This window comes from Arachis hypogaea, chromosome 4 (assembly GCF_003086295.3).
Source record: "Arachis hypogaea cultivar Tifrunner chromosome 4, arahy.Tifrunner.gnm2.J5K5, whole genome shotgun sequence".
NCBI classification, from domain to species: domain Eukaryota; kingdom Viridiplantae; phylum Streptophyta; class Magnoliopsida; order Fabales; family Fabaceae; genus Arachis; species Arachis hypogaea.
Genome location: NC_092039.1, coordinates 127,753,439 through 127,774,386, shown reverse-complemented (window position 1 = coordinate 127,774,386; position 20,948 = coordinate 127,753,439). Strand labels below are relative to the sequence as shown.

General features: G+C 27.3%; 1 protein-coding gene and 1 long non-coding RNA gene across 3 annotated transcripts; both read left to right on the top strand.

Annotated features, from left to right (window-relative positions):
• The first annotated feature begins 1,066 nt into the window (after window positions 1–1,066).
• Window positions 1,067–3,742, top strand: LOC112744910 (heavy metal-associated isoprenylated plant protein 21-like). Of its 2 annotated transcripts, none has more exons than XM_072234173.1 (3): window positions 1,067–1,212; window positions 1,332–1,407; window positions 3,156–3,742. In XM_072234173.1, exons 1-3 carry the CDS (start codon window positions 1,141–1,143, stop codon window positions 3,449–3,451), a joined length of 444 nt encoding a protein of 147 aa, XP_072090274.1. In that variant the 5' UTR covers window positions 1,067–1,140; the 3' UTR covers window positions 3,452–3,742. The 2 variants fall into 2 exon arrangements, with proteins under 2 accessions (XP_072090274.1, XP_072090275.1); XM_072234174.1 differs by having other exon boundaries at window positions 1,093–1,212; window positions 1,336–1,407.
• Window positions 3,743–8,667: 4,925 nt separating this feature from the next.
• LOC112740723 (uncharacterized) lies at window positions 8,668–10,248 on the top strand. Its single transcript, XR_011880660.1, has 2 exons — window positions 8,668–9,129; window positions 9,584–10,248. It is a non-coding gene; the product is annotated as an uncharacterized lncRNA (long non-coding RNA).
• The last annotated feature ends 10,700 nt before the right edge of the window (window positions 10,249–20,948 follow it).

Sequence of the window (20,948 nt, the reverse complement as noted above, 5' to 3'; positions counted from 1 at the left end):
ATTCTCCTCTCCCATTGGCTCTAGTATAATCGTATATATATGTATCACTTCAACCTTGCTCTAGTATAATAATGATTCACTAAACCAGCTCAGCAACTAGCTAATTAATTCCAAATTCTAAAATTTTAAAGTTTTCTTTCAATTAAGAAAAAGGAAAATCCAAGGGATATATTTGGCCACTCATTCTAATATATATAATAACGCAACTAGACCTAGTAGACGGAATCATGTGTATTGTATTGTATTAATTAATAGTTGGAAATTAAAGCAAAAGCATATACAGGCGTTACAAAAAGATTGAGATACACATACATGCATCATATGATCAATTTTTTTATAATTTTATATTTATGTATCTCAAATATTTAATTCCCTTGTTAATATATAGCATGCACACATACATACATACATAACATTAATCTAGTTTTAAACCAAAACCTGAGTAAATATTAAAAAACGACATATTTTTAAATATCGTTCGAATTTGCTGAGAATTAGTTCTTAATCTACTAAATTAAAAAATACCGTAAAAAATAATTCTAATTTTAAAACAGTGTTATATCTTATAATTTTTTCTTTGATTATTTTCTTTTGTAATAATATATAATGTTAATTTTAATTTTTAGGCCAACGAATTATAACTCAAATGGCATAATCTTTCTATACTCACCTAGAAATCGCGAATTCGTGTCTCACTCCTAAATTTGAAAAAAAAAATTTGAGAAAATGACAAATAAGTCCCTAACCTTTTGCTCCACGGACATTTTCATCCCTGACTATTGAAAAATACTTTTAAGTTCCTGACCTTCACAAAACTTGGACGGATCAGTTCCTGTCGGAGGCATTTGGACAGATCAGTCCCTGACGGAGGCATTTGGACGGAGAGACTGATCTGTCCAAGTTTTGTGAAGGTTAGGAATTTAAAAGTATTTTTTAATGGTCAAAAACAAAAATATCTGCAAGACAAAAGATCAGTGACCTATTTGTTCTTTTCTCAACAAATTATGTCTAGACACTGCTTTTATACATTTATCTTTATCTCTTTCTCTGTGTATGTGAATCTTTTGAGTTCCCTAGCTATATAAACACCTTGCCCTCATGTTTGTGTGAGTGTCTTCTCTAGAAAAATAATTATTACAAATGGGAGCACTCGATTACATCTTCTACTTTTGCACCGTTCCAACCACAAAAAGAAAACTCAAATCAATGCAGGTATAGTTATAGCTTCTTATAATATATTCATGCTCTCGTTGTTTAATTTTCTTTTTGGTTCTTTCATTCTAATTAATTCCTATAATCTAATGTATGTATTTGCATTGTTTTATTATTAGACAGTTGAGATTAAAGTCAAAATGGATTGTGATGGATGTGAACGAAAGGTTAGAAATGCAGTCGCTACAATGAGAGGTTTAATTTCCATCACCAACTAATAACACCTACCATTAATATTTCAATTCTCTTAGCTTTCTTAATCAATGTGCTGCAAATTAATAAGCTTCTTATTATTATTTTGGCACATTATTGTAGAAAATAAATAAATAAATACATAACATAGTAAGTATCTAATTATGATCATAGGAGCTATATATAGAGCTGCTAAAATTATGTTCCCGTTTTAAAAAATTCAAACAACATTATTTATGATCTTCCTTTCCAAAGCTTTATATTATAGAAAAATTTTCAATTATACTGAAACATTGATGTTTCAATATTTTTAACCGTTAATCTTAATTATAAAAAATATATATAATATATATAATTAAGATCAACAGTTAAAATTTATTAAAACACTGATATACCGATATACTTAAAAGTTTTTTTATATTATATACTTTGTCCTCTTAGAATCTACCTAGCTACTTCTAGTCTTCTTGATAGTAGTCATCATATCATTTATTTATAAATTTAAATATTTGTGTTTTGGTTGTAAAAGAAAAAAATTTATTTCCATGAGGGAAAAGAATATAATAGATATATCTACCTATCTCTAAACTCTAATTAGAGAAAAGAGAAAAAAAAAGGAAAAAAAAAAAAACTCCTACCTATTTGGAGAGATGCCTAATAAATAATAGTCAATTGTTACCATTACGTTAAGAACTCCCTAGCTTCAAGTTCACAACATCATTGTACATTGTTTCCTTTTCCTTTTACTTTAGGTTAACCTTTAAGTAATGTAACAAGGAAGTATAGGAAGCCAATAGAATAGTTGTACAATATGTACAATAGAGGTTTAGGGATGTTCGATTCAATATTAGAAATATAATCATTAGTATTACCTTTTTTCATCAGCTTAAACTTTTGGGATGAGTGGTTTCATGACATGGTATATTATCCTAGTATCCAGATAGTTATTTTGAATAGTATGGGTGATGTTCATTTTTTAACTCATATTGAGCCTAACAGGACTCGTAAGTAATTTCCGCTTGCATTTTCGTATACAACAAAAAATTTATTTTACACGTATTTTTAATCATACAATGACATATTAGTAAAAATACATTTTTTCATAATAGTTACGTAAATAATCATTAAAAAAAAACAGATAAGATTGTATGATTATGTAAAATATTTTATATTATTAATGTATTAAAATTAAATTCATACACAAAATCTTCTCTCTCTTAAACGAGATTGACTAAATAAATTAAGGAAAAGTATATGGAACCAACTAATAATCAGCCAATAATGGAACAACATAATTAATTGTAATTAGTTTTAATTTGTTTTTTAAATTATTGTTGACCACGTTCAAAACATGAGAGAAGATACGTTAGTGATAGGAGAATCACGGAACAGATGCTTTGATCATTAATTAGTTAGTTCCATATAATTAATTATGTTTTATCAATGCGTAACACATGAAACATAGAAATCATATCAAAAACCATCCAATTTACAAGAAAAAAGAAACATCCGTGTGCCTATCAGTAGCAATATCCGGTTAAAGTTACCGGTGCCTCTGGTTTATCAGTTGGCTGATTCTTGGCTTATATAGAGTTGGTTCCCTAGCATTATTGATAAATTAAACGATACAATTGTTCTGTCCTATCATGTATTACAATAAGACTATTTATACTTACATTTTCTTTGACCAACCCAACTTATGCATGAGCATGATTTAATTTGTATACTTACTTGTTGATTATATTTGGTAGGAGTGAAATCAGTGAATATAAACAGAAAAGAAAGCAAAGTAAGCGTGAATGGTTATGTGGATGCAAACAAGGTGTTGAAGAGGGTAAAAGAAACGGGTAAAAAAAGAGCAGAATTTTGGCCATATGTTCCACAACATGTAGTCACATATCCGCATGCTTCGGGTGTGTATGATAAAAGGGCACCTCCCAATTGTGTCCGAACCTCTCAAACTTTTCCTACTTCTTCACAAGACACTCCAGATCAACTCTTGAACTTCTTCAATGAAGACAACGTTAATTCATGCTCCATCATGTAACAATAACACAACAACTTTATTTGGTGGAAAAAAGAGTCAATTATATGGTGGAAACTCAGGTGAAGTTGATAGTTGAGAGCCGTTAAATGATTTGACCAATTTGACTAAATTTTCATCTAACGGTTCTCACCTATCAACTTCACGTGAAGTCGACTGCACCTGAATTTTCACCCAATTATATATACAGAGGATGTACCTTTTTTTTTTTTATCACGTATGGGATTTTGGTAGTTTCGGCTTATAATAATTTTAGTGAGTTTCAAATAAATAAGTCTTTTTTTTTTCTCTTTTTGATAAGGCTTTCTATTATTAGAGAAAGAATCTATTTCTTTTTTATTTTTTCTTTTTTGGGAGCAAATTAAAGTAAAACTTGCTCTTCAAACTAATGTATATATCATCACCACTAGAATTTAAGTGATTTCCCTAAAATTTCAAATAACATTGTAATAAATAAAAAACAAAAATAATTATCAAAAATTTTAATATCGGATACTTTAGTCTTTTAAATTTTGAAATACATAAAAAAAATGTTAATATTTATTTCTGTTAGACAATGCAATTTTTTTATAATTTGATTTTTTTTATCATTAATGATAACTGTTGATATAGAATATTAACTCACACACATGGTCATTAAAATTGATTTACACTTTATTTTTAAGATTGATTTGTCTATATCACATACATGGACAAAATTGTGTTTGTTTACTAAGACAGTGACACAGAGACACAAAATCGTATTTGACAGATGAGACATGGATAGAGACACTAAATTAATATATTTTGTGTCCATCCTGATAGGAAGAACACGGAGACACTAACAAGTAACACAACTTATTTTTTATTTTTTCTTTCATTATTCTTGTTAACTTTTCATAATTATATTTTTATTATTATATTTTTCGTCGCAAAATTTTTTAATGAAAAAAATTAGAATAAATTAGATTTTTATAATTTATTTTTGTTTATTACCAAACAAAATATAATAACACAATTTTTTGTCTCTCTCTTTTATGTCTTGTTTTTAGTATATTGTTTTGTCTCTTTCCTTTATGTCTTGTTAAGAACAGTTATGCATAAAGTTAACATTATATATTAATAGTCATCGTGAATAACTAATTGGTTAACTGTATTATCTAACAGAATTAAATATTGAGACTATTTTATATATTTTAAAATTTGAAAAACTAATATATATATATATATATATATATATATATATATATATAATCTTTCTTGAAGATTCGTGATACGGTCATGAATTATGTATTGAACCTTCCAGGAAAATGAAAAACGCTGGAGGAGAATGTGGCAATGAAACTTTATTTAAAAAGTAGTAAAGCATAATAGTAAATTAGAAGACATCATTTGTGAAAGTTTGTTCTTGGGGGAATTTGATTCTTGCTGCCTACCACACAAGACAACTCGAATAACACAATGCAAAACCACCACTTACCCTTCTATCTATTCATGTGTCCAACACACACTTATATTAATTAATCTAATTAAGTATCCTTATTATTTTAATCTTTTTTCATTCGTTGTTAATTCATTATGTACCCAAAGGCATTAATATAATTATTAGTGTTTTTACCTCAAGATTAATTAGTTATAAGCTATGCAAAAATACACCTTTTCTTTTTTCTTCTTAACAAAAATTCAGCTATATGCCTATATAATATAAATAAGTCCTTAATTTTTTATTTTGAAGACAAATAAATTTTTGACTAATTAAAAATATAAAAATATTTTTTATTTTTTAAAAGGCGAGACATCTAATTTTCTCTCAGAGACGTATTTATCTTTTTTTCATATAATTCCGTATCTTTTCTGATCGATTTAAACTATATATCTTTATTTAAAATATATATTGATTAGAGAGGCTTGCAGAACACCTCAGCTTAATGACTAAAATAGGTTGCATGTGAAATGTTTATGATATGATCTAAAGGTTGCAAAAGTGTGTAAAAGTTTTGCTTGTGTAATAAGCTATTTAAAATAGATACCTCTCAATGATTGAACTTATTTTGTTTTAGAAAAAAAAAATTAAAACTTAACATGTCAACGATAATGTACTACTTATGATGAAAAAGGGTATGTAGGTGCAAATTATTATAAAGTTATTTTCTCCAACACTCCATGTTTATATAAAGATTGTAATTCATGTCATTCAAAATTAATTAAGTGATTTTGAATTAATTAGAGTAATGCAGCATCCATGTGGCTCCAATATAATAAAAAAAATTATTAATAATAAATTAAATAATACTGTATTTGAATCAAATGTGATAATTGTAATCTTATCTGATCAGACAATTTAGTTGATGAGGACCAGCCAATATTACAAAAGACAAAGCAAAAGAACCCTTTTTTTTATTGCTTTATTTGTTTTGGTAGTAAGCAAAATATATTCCAAAACTTTATATTACATCCCTTATATATAATATAAATTAAAGCACAATCAACCAAGACCGCTGAGCATGACCATAAACATAAACATTTATTCCCAGTTAATCACTGTCCCTTTTGACCATATATAATTTTTTTAATATTAAATTGCAGTCCACAACCATAATTATGATCCCCAATATTATTATTATTATTATTTCCGCTTAATTAGTATTATAGAGAGAATTAGATATAAAAAATACTATGTGTACAAATATATCAACTCTTATATATATTTTTGTGTATAAATATATGTATAATTTAATTCATTTTTTATATGTATTAATATTTTAATATATATTTTATACAAATATTTGATTTTATAGTTAGTTTTTTGTATACATTTAGCATAATTTTTTTGTATACATTTAGTATGTTCAATATATAGTTCATTGTAAGGAAAAGAATGAAGGGTAGGCATGAATACTTTGTTTATTGATACGTAATGCCAAAAGATATGAGAAATTGATGATAAAGAGGTGCACCCTTTTAGCTTTATTTAGATGAAAGTATTTTTGTTAAAGAAGTTTCTGCTAATAAAGGAGCGATTATGCTGAACTTTTAAGAGAGCTGTATATTAGTATATATATATATATATATATATATATATATATATATATATATATACTACAAAAATTCTGACATTTTACGACGGTTTTTGGAGCCGTTTTGTAGCAATTTTGAATCGTCGCAAAACATTTCATGGCTGTTAATTAACCATAAAAAAATGGGGCGCGGACAAACGGTTAACGGCGATTTTTTTCAAGAGTCGTGTACTCTAAATAAAAATCTAGATATTATTCTATTTCATTCTTGTACAACTTTTATAGAAACTTAAATTTTATTTTATACTAATTTACCAAAAATATTTAATCAAAATAAATTAATAAAAAATAGTTAAAATTTATTTTATTTGATATTTATTAATTATTATAATAAATATCAAATAAAACAAATTGTGATTTTTATTTATTTCTCTAATATTATCGATTAATTCACATTGTATCAAGAGATAAATTTTTGAAATTTTAAACTTAAGCCCGAATAAACTTTATTTATGTGCATCAACCCCTAATAAGCATCACATATATCACAACTAGGCACTAAATTTTACTCCAATGGATAATCTTACAGAAATTTAAAATTAAAAAATCAATCTTATGTTTTTTTTACAGTATCTCTTAATTCTGTAAATAAAAAAATAATCTATTGTGATTTGAATTCTATTTAAGAATTTGTCATCAGTTAATAGATTATTGCAAACACAAAACGTAATTCAAACCTCTAACAACATTTACTTAAATAAATTAATGAATTAATTACTAAATATTTCATCAATCTTAAAATTATACTACAACAAATGCGGAAAATAGCGTCTGAAAATTGGCGGCCATTTGCCGAAACTGCTGCAAATTGACGAAATAGCGACAATTCTAATCGCGGTTTTGCTTCTGCTATGTAAATTGATCAAGATAACAACGATTTAAATGTTCCAACCGCTGCAAATTAATTTATTATATTTATTAAAGACGCGCACTTTTTTAAGAAGTGACAGTTCCTTCTCTTCTTTGATTCTGATATATTTTACCCTTCTATTACAAATAAATAAAAAGTTATATTTGCTATGTGTTGTTTTATCATAGGACAGCCATGACAACATAATAATAATCCAACTCTAAGCAATCTCCTTTAGAAACGCTCTTTGTTATTCAAATAAGAACAAGATCCTCGGCTCTTTTAAAACTTATTATTATATTTTTTAATTTATTATTCAAACTAAGTACCTCGCTATTATTATGAAATAACACAGCCAAAGCTTTGTTCTTTATTAAAAGATTTAACTATTCTATTGGTTCATATAATTTTACTAAATTTATAATTAAGTTTTTATATTATTTTTTTAATTAATTTATATATTAATTTTAATTTTATAATTAAGTTTTTTTGTATAAAAAATATTAGAATTAAGTAAATATTTTTTTATAAATTAAAAGTATTTATAATTAAAATTTTAATTAAATTTTTTACTACATATATTTTAAAAGAAATATTCTATTTATTTTAACGTCTTTGATATGAAAATAATATAATTACAAAATAAAAATAATATAAAGATTCAATAAAAATATAAAAATTTAATTAAAAATTTGATAAAACTATAAAAACTAACTAAATAATTAAACCTTATTAAAACAATGTCAAATTGAAGGGGCAAATTAAATGCCTCACCACATTATTACGAAAGAGTGCCGCCAAGAGTTATCAGTGGTTTTTATTTTTATAATTGGCTCTTGTCTTATCATTAGTTATATTGGTCTAATATTTAAGATTATATTATAACAAAAATATTTAATAAAAAAAAATTAATAAAAATAGTCAAAATTTATTTTTTTTTAAATAAATTTTTATTTTTATTTTTATTTTTCTAATATTACCAATATTATAATTACTTTCATTTGTTGTTATCTCCACAATTCTCTAATACTTCAAAGATACGAAATTATTAAACATCTGTCTTAAAAATAAGTTTTAATAATATTATAAAAAAATATTTCCCTTAAATTTATTAAAAAGATAAATCTTTTATATTTATAATAAACTAAATAAATTAAAAATTTTTATTTATTATACTCCTAACATATTATAAAAAGACATTTTATCTAAATATATATTTTAAGTACATCTATCTAGCTAGTTGCAACTATGTTATATATATATATATATATATATATATATATATATATATATATCCATATTCAATACTTACCTTCAATTTTTGCAATCATCAAAAATTACAAAAATGAAAATTTGGATAGTGGTAATAAAGTTTATAAGTGTAGTTCCATTGCTTTTAATGGCACAAAACTATCCAGAAGACTATCTTAAAGTTCACAACGATGCACGTGCAAGTGTTGGAGTCCATCCATTGGAGTGGAACAACAAAATGGAAGATCTTGCTCGTGCATTCGTGAATGATCGCGCTGAAAGCTGTAAACTAAACCCAACTGGTTGGAGTAAGGTATATGGCCGAATTTCTATACAAAATTCGCGACCTATTACTGGAGCAGATGCTGTGGCTCGTTGGTTGAAAACGAAAAATAAATATAATTACAAATCCAACTCTTGTACTGATAAGAAGAATTATACTTGCGTTCCTTATGTTCAAATTGTTTGGGGTGGAACTATTGCGCTAGGTTGCGCCAGAGTCAGATGTTATGATATTAAAAAAGGTATTCTTATTAGTTGTTATTATTATCCTCGACACAATTTTCCAGCTCAACGTCCTTATATATTACCAAACATTTCTGTTACTAAATAATGCTAAGAAGACAAAAAAAAAAAAGAGTAATGCTAGGGAATAAAAAAAGTATTAGCCAAAAATCAGCTAAATACTTCTGGTTGAATCCAAAATTTTTACGAGTTAATATATATGGATGTTTCTTCTGCTAAATATCAGAATGTTTCTTTTCATAATAAATGGATGTTCTTTTATATATTTTTCGAATTTTTTTGTATTGCAAATGTGAATGTCTCTATTTCTTTAAGAATTTCATATATTTTTTTTAAGTTTTATAGATATTTAATTATTTTTGCTAAAATATAACTGGATGTTTCTTTTGTTAAGTATTAGGATTTTTTTTTATATTAAATGAATGTTTTTTTATATTTCTGTAATTGTTCAAGGACTCCTTTTGGCTAAGATCAAGTGTGTAACATACATCTCTATGCCCAATTAATGTACTTCTTCCTTGGGCCTCTATCATACACCCTCGCCCACCGAATACTTCGCTCCAGTCTATAGTAGTAGTAGCTGAAGCTGAAGAAGAAGCAATGGCGTATTCAACGAATAAGGTTTTGCTGCTGTACAACGTATATATAACCTTAACCTACGCTCTCTCGCCGCTGATTCGGCTCCACTTGAGGTGGCGCGTTTCCGAGGCCTCGACCACCGTTGCCGGTGGCTAGAGCGACTCGGTCGCCCTTCCCTACCACGGCGACCGGGACCTCTGGGGTGGTTTCACGCTGTGTCATTAGGAGAAGGAATGGCGGCGATTCCTGTGATCAGAGAGTGCGTTCGAAAGATGCCGAACGTGAACGTGTTGATGACAATCACTACTATGTCTGCGTTGTAAGATAAACTCTAATTCGAATTGCGTTATTTGCATGCTTTGTTAGTTGTTTATGCGTGCAAAATTTCGAGAGGCGGAGAGGGCCGGTGAGAGAGAGGCGGTGAAAGAGAGAGATTTGTGTGTGTGATTGTTGGAGGTGGGTAGGTTAATGTGAGAGAGAAGAGGAATGTTTTTATAGATTTTAATTAGGTTTACTTAATCAATTTTAAATTTTTTAAATTTTGAATTTAAAAAATTTTAAATTAATTATTAATATAAATTAATGTGGTTTTGTTTAGTTTTTTGCTAGTAACCTCTTGGTTCTATATACTTTTCCAAAAAAAAAAAACAGTTAAAATTTATTTATTATTGTAACAATTAATGAATAATAAATAAAATAAATTCTTACTGTTTTTTATTAATTTGTTTTGATTACCATATATTTTCGTTACTTAAATTACCAAATTAATTAAACTCAGTACCTCCCTTGGTCTTGCATAATAGATTTGCTAAAAGCTGATTTGCCTTAAGTGTACGTGTTATATATGTCATCATCTTTAAATTTCATGTAATAATTTTTTCAGAAATTCTTCGCATACAAGCGATTAAGGCTTGTAAGCCTTACAAGTCCAATTAAAACTAACGCTCAAAACGCGCTTTGAATCGTTCTTCTTCCTCTTCCTCTTCCTCTTCCTCTTCTTCTTCTTCTTTTCTTTCGTTTCTTGCCTTCTCTTTCTCATTTTTCTTCTTCTTGCTGCACGTTCTTCTTCCTTGTGTTCCTCTTCTTCTTCTTCTTTTTCTTTATTTACGTGCTTTTCTCTCTGTTTTCTTTCTTCATTATTCTTGATTTCCATTGTTTTTTGACATTAAGCTCTGAAATCGTTTTTGAAGAAGAAGAAGCAGCAGAAGATGAGGAGGAGAAAGTGAAAGAGTTCTGAATTATGCACATAAGGTGTACTTCAACGAATTTTGGGTGTATTTCTTAAATCATTGGGTGTAATTTTGTAATCCTTTTGGTGTATTTCTGTAATCCTTTGGGTGTATTTCTATAATCGTTTGGGTGAATTCCTATAACCGTTTGGGTGTATTTTTGTAATCCTTTGGGTGTATTTCTGTAATCGTTTGGGTGTATTGCTGTAATCGTTTTGGTGTATTTCTGAAGTTCCATTATCTTTAAATTTGGCAAAAAAATCGTTTTCATGGAGGAAGAAGAAGAAGAGTTGTTCATAATGCATGGTGAGTAGTGCGCTTTGGAAACAGGAAGTAGTTGAATAACGTGCATTTATTTACTCTTCAATGTGAAAGTGTAATGCGTGTGTTTTATTGGACTTGTGTTAACTTGTAAGACTTGTAAACCAAAAAGACTTGTATGTATAGCGGGTCTCTAATTTTTTTTTCTTCTATTTAAAAAGTATGCTATTAGTATTAATTATCAATTAAAGTACTCATATTCATGGTGATGTACGTCCTCGATTAATTTGATAATAATCGATTTAAAATTGAAATATATTATTGTTTCTGCAAAAAAGTTTTCACTGCATAAAGTTAAAACATGAGTTTCACAAAAACTAAAGTAATTGGAATCAAACTTGATCCTCACGTGTGTGTAAGCCTGTGTATACTCTATTGAGACAAAAATCTCATAAAAACATTTCTAACTTTCAAACCTAACACATTGACTTGTTTATGAATATAGTGTTTTGCTTGATAAAAACTTCATATGAGATTGCAGGATTAAGAACATGATAGACCCTACTTTATAATAATAATTAGATTATATTTGCAAAAATTTTCATCAATAAAAAAAATATATATTGAATTCCTATATTCATTTTATTTAGGATAAAGTGGTCTTTATCTAAAAAAAGAGACCTTTTAATTTCTAATAAAATTATTTTGGAATAATATGATTTTTTTTTAAATCGTTAAATAATAATAAAAATTAGTATTGTGAGACTTTTATTACATAAAATAAGTCGCCAACTCTATCGCTTTCTACAAATGCCAACTTTATGTAACTTAAACACCATGCATCTCGACTTCTTTACATGCGTGGGTCGTTAAAATAGGTCAAATCTATCGGGCCAGCTCGTTTAATTATTTAAATGGGCGGATTTTATCTCTAAAATTAAGTCTGTTTAAATTTCGGTCTAAACAGGTTGAACCTGATTAACAAAAAAAAAAATGAGAGGTTAATCGGACTAGCCCGCGGGTTAAACAGGCAGCACGTTTATTTTTATTTTTACATTTTTAAAAAAAAATAGCACTTTTAGCCGTCTTTCAACCAGCCCCAAAGATTCAATCCATCAACTAAAAAAATACAGTTTAAAATATATATTGATTAGAGAGGCTTGCAGAACACCTCAGCTTAATGACTAAAATGGGTTGTTGTTGCATGTGAAATGTTTATGATATGATTTAAAGGTTGCAAAAGTGTGTGAAAGTTTTGCTTGTGTAATAAGCTATTTAAAATAGATACCTCTCAATGATTGAACTTATTTAGTTTTAGAAAAAAAAAAATTTAACTTGACATGTCAACGATAATGTACTACTTATGATGATCTCTATCATCAAACTTGCAAATTATAAAGTTATTTTCTCCAGCACTCCATGTTTATATAAAGATTGTAATTCATGTCATTCAAAATTAATTAAGTGATTTAGAATTAATTAGAGTAATGCAGCATCCATATGGCTCCAATATAATTAAAAAAATTATTAATAATAAATTAAATAATACTGTATTTGAATCTAATGTGATAATTGTAATCTTATCTGATCAGACAATTTAGTTGATGAGGACCAGCCAATATTACAAAAGACAAAGCAAAAGAACCCATTTGTTTATTGCTTTATTTGTTTTGGTAGTAAGCAAAATATATTCCAAAACTTTATATTACATCCTTTATAATATAAATTAAAGCACAATCAACCAAGACCACTGAGCATGACCATAAACATAAACATTTATTCCCAGTTAATCATTGTCCCTTTTGACCATATATAATTTTTTAATATTAAATTGCAGTCCACAACCGTAATTATGATCCCATTATTATTATTATTATTATTATTATTATTATTATTATTATTATTATTATTATTTCCGCTTAATTAATTAGTATTATAGAAATAATTAGATATAAAAAATACCACGTGTACAACAAATATATCAATTCATATATTTTTATGTATAAATATATATATAATTTAATTATTTATTTTTAATGTATATTAATATTTTAATATATATTTTATACAAGTGTTTGACTTTATAACTAATTTTTTTTTGTACACTTAGTATAATTGTTATATGTATCATCACATATATTTTTTCCCCTACAATTTTTTAATACAAATTTAAATTCATGTATGTTCAATTGTTCATTGTAAGGAGTCAATGATTTATAGCTCAAATGACATAGTTTTTCCATATTCAATTAAGAGGTTGCGAGTTCGAGTCTTCTATTTTTGGTAGAAAAAAAAAGGTGGATACTACAATGAAGATTTTATAATTGTCTTCATATGAAAATATTTCTTTTTGACCCTTGGATGATGGATTGTATGGTTAGATTTTGATATTTAAAAAAGTGTTGTCTTTGTTTAAAATATGGCTAAATAAATAAGTCACACTTTTAAACAAAGCATTTTCATAAAAAGATGTTTTTGTCATCTTCATTTAAGTAGGTGCCAAAAAAAATAGTTCATTGTAAGGAAAAGAAGGAATGTATGAATACTTTGTTTATTGATACGTAATGCCAAAAGGTATGAGAAATTGATGATAAAGAGGTGCACCCTTTTAGCTTTATTCAGATGGAGACATGTTTGTTAAAGAAGCTTCTGCTAATAAAGGAGTGATTATGCTGAACTTTTAACTAAGAGTAGAGCTGTATATTAGTATATATGATTACATTAATCTTTTTTTTATTGATGGATTAATATCCACTAATCAACCATCTTGCCAGCTTAAATATGTTACCCGAATAAACTATCATTTTGGTTTTTAAAAAAATTAATTTTTACAAAATATTTTTTTTAAGAGACGTGTACTCTAAATTTAAATCTAGATATTACCATGTCACATTCTTGTGCTACAACCTTTATAGAAACTTAAATTTTATTTCTTATTATTAATTCACCGAAAATATTTAATAATCAAAATAAATTATTTAAAAATAGTCAAAATTTATCTTATTTAATATTTATTAATTATTGCGATAATTAATAAATATTAAATAAGATAAATTTTAACTCTTTTTTTTTATCTTCCTAATATTATCAATTAATTCACATTGTATCAAGACGTTTAGATAAATAAACCTTATTTATGTACATCAACCCCTAAACATCACATGTATTACAACTAGACACTACATTTTAGTAAGTAATAGATAACCCTACAGAAATTCAAAATTAAGAATTCAATCCTATGTGTTTTTTTACGATATCTCTTAATCTGTAAATCAAAAATTAATATACTGTAATCTAACTTTTTTAAAAAAATTTGTTATTAGCTAATAAATTATTGCATGCATAAAACGTAATTCAAACTTTCAATATTTACTTAAGTAAACTAATGAATTAACTACTAAACATTTTATTAGCCCTAAAATTACACTACAACAAATGCAGAAGATAACGTCTGAAAATTAGCAGCGATTTGTCAAAACCGTTGCAAATTGACGAGATAGCGACAATTCTGGTCGCAGCTTTGCCTTTACTATACAAATTGATCAAGATAACAACAATTTAAATGTTCCAACCGCTACAAATTAATTTATTGTATTTATTCCTCCTCTTCTTTGATTCTGACAAATTTTACCCTTCTAAATTACAAATAAATAAAAAGTTATATTTGGTATATATGTGTTGTTTTATCAAAGGACAACCATGACAACATAATAATAATCCCCCTCTAAGCAATCTCCTTTAAAAAAGCTCTTTGTTGTTCAAATAAAACCAAGATCCTCGACTCTTTTAAAAAATATTATTATATTTTTCAATTTATTATTCAAACTAAGTGCCTCATTATTATTATGAAATAGTACAACCGAAGCTTTATTTTTTATTAAAAATTTAATTATTCTATTAGTCTATAAATTTTATTAAATTTATAATTAAAATTTTATAATTTTTTTAATTTGTCTGTATATTACTTTTAATTTTATAATTAAATCTTTTTTAATATAAAAAATATTAAAATTAATTAAATATTTTTTTATAAATTAAAAATATTTATAATTAAAATTTTAATTAAATAGATCTTTAACCACATGTATTTTTAAAAAAATATTTTATTTATTTTAATATTTTTATAAACATGAATTAATTTTAAAATTAAAAATAATATAAAAATCTAATAAAAAATATAAAAATTTAATTAAAAAGTTGATAAAACGGTAAAAATCAACTGAATAATTAAACCTTGTTAAAACGATGACAAATTGAAGAGACAAATTAAATGCCTCACCACATTATTACGAAAGAGTGCCGCCAAGGGTCATCAGTGGTTTTTAGTTTTATAATTGGCTCTTGTCTCGATCATTAGTTCGTTGGTCTAATATTTAAGATTATATTATAACATAAATATTTGGTAATAAAAAAAAAGAAAAAATATAGGGATATAATAATTTTAGTGTACAATATATACAATAGAAATAAAAAAGATATTTAGATAATAATTTAATTAATTTTTAATAATTATCTTTTTTGGATTCAAACAGAAATTAGGATTTGTCTCAGAGTCAGTTACAATGAGACTGCAACCCCCACCCCACTCTTTGCATGTGATTTTATATCTTCGACGGTCATTATCTTTCATTCTCACCGGTTTATCGCCGCAAGCAACAAACGTCACTGCCGCCCAGACCACAACCCGACGCCGCCTTGGTCGTCGCGGTCATCCGAGTATCCTCGTCGCGCACAAAAAGTGGTTCAGGTCGACCAAACAACATAGAATTCCTCTGCAAGCCTTCCTTTCTTTCCCGTCGTGCCCAAAGAGAGGTTCAGACTTACCAAAGAAGATCGGATCCCTCTGCAGGCCTTCCTTTCTTCCTCGTCGCCGCGGCCACGTCCGGTTACCATGCAATCGGCAATTGTTCATCAACATTGCACCTCCTGGATCCCGCCGCAGCCACAACTGGGGCACGACTGAAGTCCCTGTTGGCACACCGTAGTAGGAAATTCGAGAATAGGAAGTCCCGTCACGCAGCCCGGTGTTGAATATATCAAGAAGGCGAGTGTTTTGTTTCATGAATTTAGATGCTGGATGTTCAATTTACTAGGTATGTAGATGGTTATTTTAATTCTTAATTTGATGGTTATTTTGTTTGATTCAGATTAATTATATACAATTAACAAATGCTGGATAGTCTTCATTTCACTAGGTAATCGGATGATTATTTTAATAACTACTCGATGGTTGTTTGATGACCGGTGAGGGATCAGAGCTTCTAACGCCGAAGAGGTGGGATGATTGATGAGGGTGGGATAGCAGACGGTTTGGGGGAGGGAGGAGAGGGTGTTTGGGTAAATTTCATTGATAAATTAGAGTTAGAATGGTTAATTTTTTGAAATAACTGTTTGAGTTTCTTTTTTTTTCCTTTGTATTGGGCCAAATTCAAAACTCATTGTATACATTGTCAAGATTTCTTATTGTCTTCCTAGCGAAATTAAAAAAAGAAACAGTAAAAAACAGTTAGAATTTATTTTATTTAGCATTCATTAATTGTTGTAATAATTAATAAATACTAAATAAAATAAATTTTGACTTTTTTTTCATCTCTCTAACGTTATCGATATTATAATTACTTTCACTTGTTGTTACCTCCACAATTCTCTAATACTTCAAGGATATAGTATTATTAAATATCTGTTGTCTTAAAAATATATTTTAATGGTATTACAAAAAAATATTTCCCTTAAATTTATTAAAAAGATAAATCCGTTATATTTTTAATAAACTAAATAAATTAAATTTTTTTATTTATTATATTCCTAACATGTTATAAAAAGACATTTTATCTAAATATATATTTTAAGTACAGCTAGCTAGTTGCAACTATGTTATATATATATATATACACACACATGAATCCATATTCAATACTTGCCTTCAATTTTTGCAATCATCAAAGATTTAAAAAAAAAATGAAGATTTGGGTAGCGGTATTAAGTTTCATCATAAGTGTAGTTCCATTATTTTTAATGGCTCAAAACTATCCAAAAGACTACCTTAAAGTTCACAACGATGCACGTGCAAGTGTTGGAGTTCAACCATTGAAGTGGGACATAAAGTTGGAAGATCATGCTAGGACATTCGTGAATAAACACGTTGAAAGTTGTAAATTAGGAAAGGGTGGTACTGGTGGTAGATTTAGCCGACTTGTTGAACAAAATTCACGACTTATTACTGGAGCAGATGCTGTGGCTCTTTGGGTAGAAACGAAAAAAAATTATGATTACAAATCCAACTCTTGTACTGATAAGAAGAATTATAGCTGTGTTCCCTATGTTAAAGTTGTTTGGGGTGGAACTACTTTACTAGGCTGCGCCAGAATCAGATGTCACGACATTAAAAAAGGCATTCTTATTAGTTGTTATTATTTTCCTTCACACAAATTTCCAACTCAACGTCCTTATATATTACCAAACATTTCTATTACCAAGTAATGTTAAAGAAAGAAAATAGTCAGAATTTATTTTATTTAATATTTATTAATTATTATAATAATTAATAAATATTAAATACGATAATTTTTAACTGTTTTTAATTAATTTATTTTAATTACTAAATATTTTCGTTACTTAAATAACCAAATTAATTAAACTCTTCATCTCCCTTGCATACAGGTTATATAATATATGTATAGGGCTGGCAATATATATCCTATCCGCAGGTACTCAACTCGGACCAATCCATTTGGGTAGGGTTGTGTACCCGCCCGCTGCGGGTAGGGTAGAATAGGGTGTAAATTTGTCTGTGGGTAGGGTAGGGTACGAGTTTAGTGTATATTCTATTCTACCCTACCTGCATCCTTAATATATTATATAATATATATGTAAAAGTTATGTATGTAGTGAAAAAAAGTGAGTCTTTTATTCACAATCTTCTTCTTATAAAAACTTGAAATAATCACTAAGTTAGTTGATGATCATATTATTTGTAATTTTATGTTGAATTTCTTTAAGATTTTATTGTTTTTAATTTTAATTTGAACTTAGTTTTTTATTTTCTATTTTATTAATATGTATTAAATTTGGAATGGTTGAATTTTATATTTATTTGAATTTTTTTTTGTTTCTGCGAGTAAAATCGGGTAGGGTAGGATTTATAATTTTAGAGTGCGGTAAACTTAGAGTTGAGAGATTCTAAACCCGTGGGTAGGGTAGGGTATAGTTTTATAAAAGTTTTCAACTCGCGAATAGGATTAAAGTAGAGTCTAAACTCTACCCTACCATTACCAGTCCAATATATGTATAAGAATTTAATTTGGCTAGTTCTACTAGTACAATATGATTAAGTTGTTGGTCTTGCAGGATAGGTTTGCCAAAAGCTGATTTGCCTTATGTGTACGTGTTATATATGTCACCATCTTTAATTTTTATGTAATAATTTTTTTCTTCTATTTAAAAAGTATGCGATTAGTATTAATTATCAATTAAAGTACTCATCTTCATGGTAATGTATGTCCTTGATTAGTTTGACAATAATCAATTTAAAATTAAAAAATATTATTATTTCTAAAGCTTTCACTACATATATAAAATTAAAACATCAATTTCACAAAAACTAAAGTAATTGGAATCAAACTTGATCCTCAGGTGTGTGTAAGCCTGTGTATACTTTATTGAGACAAAAATCTCATAAAAACACATCTAACTTTTAAACCTAACACATTAACTTGTTTATGAATATAGTGTTTTGCTTAATAAAAAATTCACATGAATTTTACCCATAAATATAATTTACGAGGGTTATACTTCTATCCTAATAAAAGAAAGACAAAAATTTTGACTGCAAATTCTTCAGACATACCACTTGTTAAATGGACTGTTTTTGTGGATCATTATAAAGACTCTAAGACAAAAATAAATACTTATTCTATATTTTTGTGTTTTTTTTTATTAAGACTATGAGTATCTGGTAATATTTATTTACTAATTTTTTGTTTTTGAAAATCATAAAAACAATATTTGCAAAACGCTAGAAATCGTGAGAAACTTATAGTTTCACATGTCGGTGGAAGTAAAAGCAATGTTAGAAGAGCAACTCAGATGATAATTTTTTTTATTGTACTTAGTACTATTATACTATTTCCATAAAATTATCGTTTATAATTAAATTTGTGATTACCTTTACTATTCTATTTATTGTATTAGGAGAAAAAATTGGGAAGCTCTATATATCGAAACGAGGTTATTGTATCAACTTTGCTAAAGAAAGATGGGAGTTATGTAAGCAGGGAAGGACAATAATTAGCCATGAGTGTGTCTGAAAATTTTTTTTATATGGCTGTATATTTTTTTTAATGCATTAATTATGTGAATACTCTAGTCTAATGCGATGTGCATTTGTTTGTAGGAAGAAATAGCAGAATATTTGTCTCAAGATCAAGAACGTGTTGCTACTGAAGGTATTCATTCAAAAGTCTTAGCTCATCCAAATGATAATGGTAAGCGAGTCCGTGGTTTTAATAATGCTATATGTCCCCGTGGTTTTGGTAAGTCAAAGCACATCTTTGGAGTTGTAAATTGCGGAAGTTCTAGCAGTGCATCACAACAGTATGTCGCAGATTTAGAGAGGCAACTTCAAGAAGTTAAAGATCAAGTAACAACTCTTCACAGATTTCTACGATAAAAATATGGTGATGAAATACATGCCTTCTCTTATCATGTGTCACACACTTAGTCGGTTTGATGCACCTCATGTCTTGTTATTTTAATCTTAATTTACATCTAGTTTACACTGTTATTAGAGATAATTTTATTTTTTGTCGTATAGAATTATAGAACTTGATTTATTTTATTTTTTAACTATATTATATGAACAATGCATATTCTTTACAATTATTACTTAGTTTGCTAATTTTATTTTGTTTTAATATTTATTGTCGTTGTTTTTATCGTATTTATTATTATAAAATATTTTTAACATGTTAGTATATATATAGAGAAAGAAATATATGGAATAACAATTTAAAAAAACTAATCAATTGGCAATTATGGCTGAGAGCTTTTTTAATAAAAATAAAATTAGCCACGAATTCATGTGTTGTTAAATAGTCTATCAATATTTGCCAAGAAAAAAAGCGTAAAAAAACTCGGCCTACCAAATATTTTTCGTACATGCTTTTATTTTATCACAGAAAAAATCATGGCTACATAATCCACCAAAGTTTAGCCACAGAAAAAATGTGACAAAGAAACCCAGCCTGTCAATATTAGTCACAGAAAAAAGTGTGACAATTATATTTTTTAGTTACGTTATTGTCATTTAATCACGGTTTGGAGTGTGGCCAATGATGTAAAAATTATGGCTATTCAAATGTCTTTTCGGGTCACAAAAATGTGGCTAACAGGTCAAAAACCGTGGCTAAATAGAAATACATCACCCTTGTTATTAGTCACGGATATCCATTCCTTGTCAATTTGTCATTGCCATGATTTTTCTTGTCTTTAGTCACGGTTTTTGTCGTGACTAAAGTTCGTGTTTTTGATAGTGTACTTGACTCTTTTGAAAAATATAATAATATTTTTCAATTTATTATTCAAACTAAGTGCCTGCTATTATTATGAAATAGCACCACTAAAGTTTTATTTTTTGTTAAAATATTTAATTAATTTTTTGGTCATATAATCTTATTAAATTATAATTAGATTTTTATAAATTTTTTAATTGGTCTCTATATTATTTTTAATTTTATAATTAAGTCATTTTT

Coding starts and splice junctions, on each gene's coding strand:
- LOC112744910 (XM_072234173.1), top strand. CDS start 1,141: ATGGGAGCACTCGATTACATCTTCTACTTTTGCACCGTTCCAACCACA. Junction 1,213..1,331: donor GAAAACTCAAATCAATGCAG/GTATAGTTATAG, acceptor TTTTATTATTAG/ACAGTTGAGATTAAAGTCAA. Junction 1,408..3,155: donor TGCAGTCGCTACAATGAGAG/GTTTAATTTCCA, acceptor TATATTTGGTAG/GAGTGAAATCAGTGAATATA.